Source organism: Musa acuminata, chromosome BXJ2-8, assembly GCF_036884655.1.
Source record: "Musa acuminata AAA Group cultivar baxijiao chromosome BXJ2-8, Cavendish_Baxijiao_AAA, whole genome shotgun sequence".
NCBI classification, from domain to species: Eukaryota; Viridiplantae; Streptophyta; class Magnoliopsida; order Zingiberales; family Musaceae; genus Musa; species Musa acuminata.
In genome coordinates, this window is record NC_088345.1 from 5,890,936 (window position 1) to 5,902,053 (window position 11,118).

The following is an 11,118-nucleotide window of genomic DNA, read 5'->3' on the forward strand; positions in this document are numbered from 1 at the left end:
AAAGCAATCACCATCTCAACATTGTCTTCTTTTTTTTTTTTTTTTTCTTTCTTTTCTTTTTTACCGAAATATCTCACAGATTATAAGCATTCGTATGTCGCATGCAGATATGCGTGAACAAAATTATATGAATCTCGTGTATACCAGAAATTAATTTCGACCCCTTAGATTGGCCAATTAAATCATTAAAATAATGAAAAATATTCACTTCCATTCTCTTGTGGAGGAAAACTACATGAGTGATTTTTCATTTGTGTGCTCTATCGTTTCTCGTTATCATGTGAAGGCATCCTAATTTTATTGCTTAATCTTGATTGGGATGCATCTATTTGCCAATAATATCTAACCGAGTTAGATGAGATTAGTTGCATTGTAGGGTCTGATTTTAAATTATTATCCCTATTTATTAGATATAAATCAGAGGTGTACGTTCATATATATATATATATATATATATATATATATATATATATATATATATATATATATATATATATATATATATATATATATATATATATATATATATATATATATACATATACATATATATATAATATACAAAGATATATATTTTAAAATAATAAATTATAATTATAATTATTTGTTCATTCTTAGTGTAAAATGAATTTTAAAAAACTTACAATGATTATATATATCCAATTATCCATTATCAGTAACTTGAGATCAAGCATCTTCGGTCAACATTTTAAATGGAATGTGATCAATATGTTAATCAATAGGTTAATTATCTTATCGAACCAATTATCTAGTAATCGATATAACCAGAGATTAGATATACCAATGAATAATATTAAAAAATAAATTGATAAGGGACAATTTGGTCGGTCGATCATTGGTGCGATCCATAGGCTCGTGAGGAATTATCCGCTTTGGGCGATGGTGTACCCATACGATTTTATCCTTTCATAGCACCAAAAAGCACATTTGAGGGTAAGAGAGATTTAACGGACTTATAAGCTCTTGGTTCTCATACTCCTCAACCAATGTGAGACTAAATGACCTTATCATATATCATAGTGTTAAGACCACCACTGCACACATCACTACCTTTATGTTTGTAAGACCTCAAATCCTTAAATAAGAAATTTTATAATATTTTGATTTATTCCAAAGCCAATGATTTGAATGAATTTACAAGGATTATATATATATATATATATATACCACTATCATCAACTTCAATTTAAATGTCTGGGATTAATAATTTATTTTTTTTAGAAAGAACATCAAAATATCATGTTCAGCTCGAAAACTCATTTGATATATAAAATTAAAATAAAGAATTTATCAAATCACGTAAAATATGTTAAGATCAAAAGACATCTGACGGAATTCTAAATTGTGCAGAATATTCTAGTGGTGGCCGCCACGAGACACGAAAATGAAGTGCGTTGTCATGACGTATTATTATTATTCTATTACAATCTTTGATTGTGACCCAACGCCCACGGTATTTGGCTACGGACAAACCAAGGAATCTTGGCGTGCCATGGAGGAGACGAAGAGGATTTAGTTGTCTTCATGGACTTGGATCTTTCGAGAGAGAGAACACGACTCCTTGGCGAGGTAGTCTCATGTTTGATAGTGCTTTCATCTTGGCTTCAGCACTGTTGTTGATGATGTGATGTAATGTGTTGTGATTTGATGTGATGGCTACCACCACTTCATCTCGAACCTCTTTGGTCAAATACTTCCGATTAAAGCTAATTCATAATTCATCAATATGCATATACGCATATACATAAAAGATATTCTCGTAAAATTAAAACCTAGTTTGCGTATGCTATCCACAATCTAATCCAATCCACACATCGAAAATGGAAAGAAATTTGCATCATTTAAAATTTGTGTATTTTAAGTAATATGATTTTAGAAATATCAAACTGAGGTAATTATTTCATCCAATCAAATGTTAAGCTGCTAATTGGGTAAGATCATAACACCCCTGATTTAATCATCTTGATATTTATGTTCTTCATGACAAGATACAAAAGAGATTTCAACAAATTATTATAGTTGCCTACGATACAAAGACACTTCAACAAATATGCTATCATACGTAGAAAGGTAAGGAATAACGACATCTATTAGGTGGATCACATGGTCACAACGAGGGTCTGCTGTACCGAACTGTACCGCCTGGTACGGGCGATACGTACCGGTCTGATAGGTTGTCGGTACGTGGACTGCTTGTTACCGGTCCGAGTGCACTGTAGCACTATACTGTAGCACTGTAACAGTTCTACAGTACTAGTACTCGGCACACCTGGGTGTACCGCTCGGTATATCGTACCGTACCGATACTGAGCCCAGGTCAAAATACCGGTACGATACGATATTACGAACCTCGATCACAACAGTCATAGATACTTCCAAGAATGCCATGTTCCATCAATATTTGTTTTCATGTGTTGGAACATCATGGAAGTCGATGATGTGAGAGAAACTTGCACGTAACTCTCAGGTGCAACCATGATCTGAATAAGGAACAACAACATCTGATTAATATCTTGAATCGAGGTCAAAATCAGTGAATAAAAACCACCTTATCATTTCAGCAATGAGACTGAAGCGTGGCGAAGAGAAACCTTCATGAAGTCTTTGAGTCATCCCAAACATGATGTGTGCCTTCGATTCAAACTTTCATATCTCTAGAATAATCAAATACTAAGCACCTGGTCGTGTGTTGATATCGAACAAAAGAATATAATGAATATAGCCAAGACTTGCAACCACAATATACATTTCCAATGACTAGAACTCACAAAGAGGAAAGAAAAGAAGCATCGAGCGTAAGAATGGAGAAGGACACACCAATGATTGTTTCTAAGATCATTCTTCCTCATTTGGGATCGATAATGTTGCAACGTAATACTCGGCTTCGTCTGTTACGTGAAGACTTTCTCGAGTGCTCTTGGATTTATTAGATAACACCTGCGACACTGCAGTTTCATCTAGGAAAGAGATTGTCTTGACTGGGTACCCGAGCGTGTTTAAGAATCTCCTGCTTCCAAATTCCAGATGTGTCTTGAACTAATCAAAATGTAAGTTTGGGAGGATCATGAGATATCCGATTGGCCCACAGGTTTGCAAGCTTGCCAAAATAATAGTTTCCGCTCCATAGCACCATTTTCATGTCTGTTTAATATGGAACAACAAATAAGTCCACGGGAGAGAAGTCACGATGAATAACCAGAATAAAGAGTTCAGAATCATCCAGACTGTACCTTGCAATTCTTCCGTGGTCAACAGTGATATTCTACAAATCGTTTTGTCATGATTAAAAGAATAGTGGGAGAGATCAAGGTCACCAAGATGTTTGATGGATGAAAGGAGTCGTTTGGCCAAAACGGCATATTCTACACCATTGGCATCAGAAATGGTTTTCAAAGCGTTCTCCAGACCAGAGACAGTCCATGCTTCAGCACACTTATCTAAATTTGTTAATAATTGGCTGGAGACACCCCGATTCAACAGTATCCAAGGTTTGTAAAGTTTCAAAGAGACTCTCAAGACTTCTGTGACTCGATAGATCTCCCCGATGGCAATAAAATATTTTACTTCTGCAGGGAATTAAATATTGGAAGGAGGAAAATTAAATATCTAGAAGTAACAAATTTGCAAAATTGGCTAACTCAAAAACAGAGGAAGGTTCCAATTTATGAAATATAAATTCAGTTAACATGAATGTGTACCTTGAAATAATATTTGCATCAATTTTTGTGCTCGAACCGACTCTTGCAAAATTATGGCACCATGCTGCAACTCTTGAACACAAGCCACACTTATAGCAGACCATGCATGAATATAAGCATGCTGTTCCTCTCTTGATGCTAATGCCAGAATACAAAGTACTGAGTTGGTATGTTCAAGAAATTCAATTGCTGCACATAACTCTTTCCCTGCCTATGGAAAGCAAATTAGTTTCTGAACACAGTGCATGTCTTCATGGATCATGCAAGAATATTTTAACAGACCTAATTATTGGAAAGCAAATGGTCTTTTGTTCAGATTTCCATTGCCATTATTGATAAGTTCTACAATATAGAAGAAAATTTCCACCAAAATTAACTGTAGTACAATTTGCCCTTAAGAATTCCATCTTTTTTGCCACTGTAAGGTATTTGCATTACGAGACCAAAACCAAAAATTTAGAAGGGGGTTGATCTGAATGTTCCTTTCACTAAGGCTATAATTCCATATTAAACATCAAAATATCAGAGACGTACAGAAAAAAAATTCATCAAAATTAATTGTAGTACCCTTTTACCTTAAGAATCCATCTCTTTTGCCTCTCAAAAATTTGCATTACATGATCAAAACCAAAAATCTGAGAGGGGATTGGTCTGCATGTTATCCTTTACTTTCTGAAGATCGTCCAGGGTTTCATCAATAAGAAAAACTCTTAAAACTTGACTAAGTACACTGTTTATTTTTTGGTACATTTTCCTTTCGCTTCTCAAGAATTATGTTTCCTTTGACCCCAGATCTTTGTATGTTAGCATTCTAGGTCTTTTCATTAGTTATTCGGATAAGTCTTGTCCTTTAAGTCTAATTAAGTACATTGCATAGGCCCACCTTAAAAGTTGTACTACAACAGTAATCAATCAAAAAGTGGTGAAAGTGGCTTAGATGACATGACCAATGATCGTGTCCTATGAAGTCCGGGTCACATATTTTATAAATATGATGAGGGATAGTTCTCAAGTAAACAAAATTTTAATTTTTCAAGAAAGAGCAGCAAAATTCCTGAATAATAAATATTGCCTATCATGTCACCAATGGAAACAATAGGAAAGATAATAAATTTAAAACAGATTTGGTAAACATCTTGTTACAACCATCATGATTAATTGGGAGAAGGATCATCCATGCACTAAATTGTTCATCCAATATAAAGATGTTAAACGTTCATGTAAACAGATACAATCCACTTTAGAACATATCATAATAAGTTTTAAGTCAATTTTCATATGCCAACAAATGCAGATTAGATAAGATAAATTTTGATCTGCAAATAATTAGCTGATTCTTCCATGTAAAGCATAGGTTTAAGGAGTGCTTACTGATATTATTCTTTCTGACAGGTGATATTCTTGCTCAAATGCTCGAAAGTTTGGCTCTTCTACAGCTTTAAGCAGTTGACTAATGCAAACATTTTTTGATAGGTGCTCTCCTACTTTGGTATTTTCAGTACCCTTAACTTCTTCTAGTTTCTCATAAGCTACCTAAAGAAAGGAGGGGAAAATAGTTGTAAGTGTAACTCAAACCTGTAAAGCAGAACTGACAAACTAAAATTTCTTTTAAGAAATCTTACAGTATTCATTCACCATGAAAGTAATGAGAGGTCAGAAAATATAACTTGCAAGAATATATAAGATTTAGGAACTTAAATTGTCCGTTAGTCATACTCAAAGGCAAGCAGAGGAAAAATAAATGGCAAGCATGCTATGACATGTTTTTAGATTAAATGAATAACAAAAACTACAACTTGAGTTGTATTTTCTAAATGTATTAGAAATTTTTAAAAGCAAAAGAAGTTCATTATGCATAAAATTATAAGAAGCCATGTGTAAGCTATTAAATATATTTATCTCTTCGGTTAATACGAGTAATACATGAAATTAGATCTTCAAGAAGAAAGAAATTTTCATGAAAGAAGTTTAATTTCATTATTCTTTCTCCAGAATTTGAATGATCAACGCCAACATTTTTTCAAGGATAGGCGAGCTGTTAAAGGCATGGACCTTTTTAACCATCGGCAATTTTTTGTGGAGTGGTATAGATTAACAAGGCATGGGGATATTATTAAATTATGACTCCAAAGAATTTTGGCAGTTGCTACTTGTATAATATTCATTGTTGAACTGTATCCTATAACTAGTGTAAATCAAACTTCGGTTACAAATTTAATACTTGGGCTTCTATAGGATCTCTTATGGTATAGGATATGCTATTTTGGAGTTCTATAAGGGACAGGTATATGTAGCTATAGATTCCATGAAGTTACTGGTTCCTGTATCCATGTTGGGCACTTTCCCAGCATGGCCATGCTGCATCCTAATTTTTCTTTTTCTTTTTTTTTTGCTGAAATTGATCATTGCTTGGTCATGGAGAAAACACTCACCTACATGGCTTGATGCTTATTGGACAAAGCCATTGCTATCTCATGAACTTCTCTAGATGCATTTGGTTTAATTTTTGATGAATATGTATATTGATGTGTGTAACAAATTTAATCTAATTGAACACTTCTTAGCAAGGTTCGCCGTACTGTACCGTACCGGCGTTTCGACCTGGGCTCGGTATGGTACGATACTGGTGTACCGGGCGATACATCAGGGCGTACCGAGCGGTACACCCTGATGTACCGAACAATTTTATATATTTTTCATACTGTAGCAGTGCTACAGTATAGTACTGTAGCACTGTAGCACTGTAGCGGTACCGGGCGGTCCGTATATCGGTAACCTGTCGGACCGGTACATACCGCCCGGTACGGGCGGTACGCTTCGACAGACCTTGCTTCTTAGTATGTTTCATGACTTAGCTTGAGCCATGATCATTATTGGATTACTATATTAACTTACAATTACTATATATATATTTTTAAAAATAATTTGAATTTTTATTGCTTAATATTTGATTGGTACTCAGAAAATGTATATTTTCTGGTTGTATTCATGATCATATCATATCCTGAATTTTTCAGTATCGCTGTTTAATGGTTCCGCATCACATCATGCCCACATATCGGTGTCAATTTCCGTGCCCATTAAGGGCCTGTACTTTCCCATACCAGGTGATGCAAACCCTATACCAGGCATGCTGTTTACCCTGGTTCACATATCAATAAACTGTAAATACTGCCTGCCCGTACCATACGAACTGCACCGAGTGTTATTGCAAACCTTGTTCATAATACCATATTATTAAGAAGGGCCATATATCTTTAGCATAAGAGATGAAGACTGAGGAGTAATTTGTGCTATAAGAAACATATTAGAAAGTGAGCTAAGGGCATCAAAACAACTGGTTAATGTAGAAGCAACTACAGATTTGTCCTATTGTTAATATAACTTGAAGATGACAATATACTTCATATATAATAATTTACTTAATATTATGACTCCAAAAGTAAGTTAATAAGATAAAAATTTCAAGGCAACTGACTTATTAAGTTAATGAAATGTAAAATTTTTCAACATAAAGAAATCACAGATTATAGATTAACTCATGGCCCTCACCTTAATTTCTTCATATATTTCTTTTTCTTTAACTTCTTCACCAGAAAGAGAAGCAACTTCATATGCATTCTGAAATTAAAGGCATTTTTACTTAACAAAATTAATGAACATAGCAAGAAGCAAGCATATATAGTTTTATGGCACTAACCTTGAGATCATCAAGATGGCAATTTAATAAGGAAGCAGATCCATCTTTCAATCTACAATAAAGAGCTACAAGAGAGTTGTGTGTCAAATTAGTTGAATCATTTTTATCTATTTCACATGCAGAATCCTGATTCCTGACCACTACTTCTGAAGTTTTTAAGAACTCGCATTGAGTTCTACCAAGATGATAATCTCTCTGCACTGAGCTGACCATATCTGAGTTTTGATGCTTCTTTGTGGCATCATTTGCAGCACAAACAGCATCGTCCTGATCAACCTCAATGAACATTTCCAGTGTGTTGTTAGTAAGCCTATCGGATGAGGTAAAAGTTATATCTTTAGTTGAACTCCCCACAAACATTGGCTCACAAAAATACCCATTCAGGTCATTGAGTCCTAGATCAGCTTCTTTTTTAAAATTGCTGCAAGAATGAACAGGCCAGTCAACTAGGTTACTTTTCAACACGCTTCTGGTAGCCTGCAAATTATAAAAGAAAAGAGAGAGGACTTATCAGATATAAATCCACAGAATAATTCCCCTAAATCACATTTTTTTTAACAATTAACTAAAATTTATGCTTTCTTATATGATATAAACAACTAGGGTAATGATTATAATGTTGATAAAATATAGTGGGCGAAGTTTAAGTTTGCACTAGTCATGGTTTGTCTAGATCAAGTTATCAATTGTTCGTCTTAATTTAGGAGTCATAATTCCAACTCAGAATGCTTAGTGGTATCCAGTATCAGCAGGTCTATGCAACTATTAATCAGCTGTAGTAGTTAATCTATTCAGGGGGCATTTAAATTGTGTGTTTTAAGCAAATGGTACAGCACCATTCTAGGAAACCAAAACAATTATCTGAAACATTACAGTATTTGATCCTCAACTGACTGAAAGGGGTTTGATGACACATATTTAAGCTCAGATGAACAGTAAAGTCAGATAAGCAGAAGTGTTTCTATCTGAGTGAGGCAAACCCCTTCTGCATTAACTGGTACAAGGGCCGTGTTCCACCCATTCTGACTCTATGAACCTGATTCAGAAAAATGCAGACACAGGATGACACACCATTGTGTCAAAGTTCAATGATGTTTATTACATTCAGTGAATTTTAAATACTATCATGTAAAGCAGATATGAACTTAACAAAATTAGGCCTTTCAACACGAAGGAAGCCAGTCATGGAGTATTTGGCCCAAAAATTTATTTGAGACAAGGGAGATAAGGCCATATTGATAATGAACAATACTCAAAAGAATGTTGTTTCAAAATACACAAATTATTACTAAGTCACTTATGGTTTACCAAACAAATTATATTTTTTTCAATGTAACAAAAGTCTAAGATATTAATAGGACAGGCCATAAAAAAACAAAATACTTGTACTGAGGACAGCAGAAATGGGGTTAAAAGGGAGAGGGGGAACAGAAAAGGTGTTAGCATAGCGAAAAATCACATGCCAACCTCAGTTTCAGTGCTGAGACCCAGCATCTTTGTCTCAGCATCTTGAATCATTGGTTCTTCATGGCTCTGGGAAAAGATTAGCAGACTTCATCTATTAGATAAACAAATTATACCAACTACTGATGTCAATGCTAGAGGAATAGGAGAAACACAACCTTTTGTCCCAAAGTTGATACGACTTTGTTCTCCATAACATTATCACCAAACTTCCAAAACTCCTCTTCACCTCTTTTCTCGCCATTCTCTGGGCTGGAAAACCAGTCATCTGTGTTTTGGGCATTTCTTATTTTATCATGAACAACCATAGGAAAACTAGCATCAGAAAGAAAGCCTGCTCCATCTGTACCTCCATTACTAACATCTTGTCCATCACTACCAACACTGATCCAACCATTTGCCTCTTGATGGCCTTGTGACCCAATTCGAAGAACCTTCACACAGCATAAGTGTCATATGACAAATATACATCACAAAAGCTCCGAATAAGAATGCAATTACTTACTTTTAAATAGGAGAGCAAATATGACAGATATATTCTTCGTAGAGAATGTCCATATTCTAATGCTAGTTGGAGATGCAGCTAAAAAGCGAGAACAGAAAACAATACAGCGGGCAACATGAAGAAGCTGCTTCTTCTCACCTCGACTTCACCCACAGCTGCAACGCCACGAGGCCCAGATTTCTCCTCTCGTATACCGTCTTCCTGATACAATTATACAAAGAGCGGTGAAAATTGATCAATCAGCTCCGAAGAAAAATCGATGTTGAACCATGAGACCACCATACAAAAATGCATCATCATTATCAATACCATCATCAACTTGAGCACCGAATTGGGCGACGAGGAAGAGGCGTCCTTGTATTCCCAAGAGCTCTCGCCGGTATCGTCCTCCTTTCCCTCAGCCAAACGGGAGCCGATCCTGTCAACGCCAACCGGTTGGGGGGCATGGCCATAGAGACTGGTGATCAGATCCCTCAGCTCTCCGCCCGCAACCGGTCCGTTGTGATCTGTGGCCGGACTCGAAGAAGACAAAGAAGGAGAGCAGAGGTCCAGCGGCTGGAGGGGCTGCGGTTCGTTCACCTCCTCCTCCTCCTCCCCGAAAATCGACAGCGGCAGCGCCCCTCTGGGTTTCTCCCATTCCTTGACACCCACGATCTCGTCGACGACGACGGCGGCGGAATGGGAAGGGAAGGCATCGAAGGGGGGCGGCGTAGCTGGGGATTCGAAACGCTGGGATCCGAGCGGGCCGACGACAAATTCGCCCCAGTCGTCATCGTCCTGCTGCCGATGGGGTGGGAGAGGTTGGTCGGAGGAGGCGAATATGAAGTCGCCAAAGCCGTCATCATCGTCGAAAGAGAACAGATCGGCGGGGGTGGAGAGGGTGGCAGCAGCAGCAGCAGCGGGAATCCCAGGCATGGTGGCCTCGCCGGACAAGGGAATGAGCTATTGGCGTCGGCTGCTTTGATGGGTTGGGTGGCCAAAAGGGAATTCGTGGTGCCGCCACAAAGGACGATCGGTGCGAAATGAGGTGACCGTCGACGAGGCCACAGGAGAGTGGCTGACAAGGAAAGCCCACCTTTCGCCCGCCGACGCTGAGCGGGGCTCACTGAAGCCACGCTGTCGCTCCAATGCAATGCATCAATTTGCGCGCCGTTGTTGGATCTTGTTGATCGGATCCGGGTTGGATTTGGTGTAAGTTCATTATGGACCGGTATGAGATGACGCGTAGCCCAATCAAACTTATATCATGTGTATTGATGAGGGTAATAATGGTGACATGACGCGCTACGACGTCAGTCATGACTAGACGACACTCTACCTGGAAGAGGGCAATAATGTCGACACGATGGGCGCTGATGTCACCCGCTCTCAGACGAAGACTTCATCGTTGTCTGACCCAACGCGCTCGACCGAGGCAGAGGAGAACGACCACCGAAGCACGCTCATACCCTGCGGCAGTTCGGTTCCCCACGCAACGTCAATGGCGATGTCAGACTGTCACGGACAAACTTCTAAACAAGATGTTTGATGTAATGCTCATATATGTCCGTGTCTCTTGGCATGTTCATGCCTTGTACAGAATGTAGAGGGGCGGTCGAAGGCTTAATAGTCCCATTTTAGTTGGGTTGGTGGCCTCTTTAGGCTTGTAAATAAAGGTTGTGTCATGTGGACACGTGCGAGAGATTCTCGGTCTGTAATGGACCATTTTACCCTTTGTTGTGCCACTGTTC

The 11,118-nt window shown here is 37.6% G+C and overlaps 1 protein-coding gene across 3 annotated transcripts; it reads right to left on the minus strand.

Moving 5' to 3' along the window:
* Window positions 1-2,710: 2,710 nt before the first annotated feature.
* LOC103993500 (uncharacterized) lies at window positions 2,711-10,520 on the minus strand. 3 transcript variants are annotated; one of them, XM_009413589.3, is made up of 11 exons: window positions 9,698-10,518; window positions 9,527-9,589; window positions 9,233-9,317; window positions 9,042-9,151; window positions 8,887-8,952; window positions 7,420-7,896; window positions 7,272-7,340; window positions 5,091-5,252; window positions 3,720-3,930; window positions 3,252-3,587; window positions 2,711-3,162 (listed from the first exon to the last, which is right to left on the minus strand). In XM_009413589.3, exons 1-11 carry the CDS (start codon window positions 10,301-10,303, stop codon window positions 3,062-3,064), a joined length of 2,286 nt encoding a protein of 761 aa, XP_009411864.2. In that variant the 5' UTR covers window positions 10,304-10,518; the 3' UTR covers window positions 2,711-3,061. The 3 variants fall into 3 exon arrangements, with proteins under 3 accessions (XP_009411864.2, XP_064976379.1, XP_064976380.1); XM_065120307.1 differs by lacking the exon at window positions 5,091-5,252 and having other exon boundaries at window positions 9,698-10,519; XM_065120308.1 differs by lacking the exons at window positions 2,711-3,162; window positions 3,252-3,587 and having other exon boundaries at window positions 3,726-3,926; window positions 9,698-10,520.
* Between the last annotated feature and the right edge of the window lie 598 nt (window positions 10,521-11,118).

Excerpts from the sequence above, each read along its gene's own strand:
- LOC103993500 (XM_009413589.3), bottom strand. The coding sequence starts at position 10,303 with ATGCCTGGGATTCCCGCTGCTGCTGCTGCTGCCACCCTCTCCACCCCC. Across the intron at positions 7,897-8,886 it reads GTCTCAGCACTGAAACTGAG|GCTACCAGAAGCGTGTTGAA; the intron begins GTTGGCATGTGA and ends TATAATTTGCAG. Across the intron at positions 3,588-3,719 it reads GATGCAAATATTATTTCAAG|AAGTAAAATATTTTATTGCC; the intron begins GTACACATTCAT and ends AATTCCCTGCAG.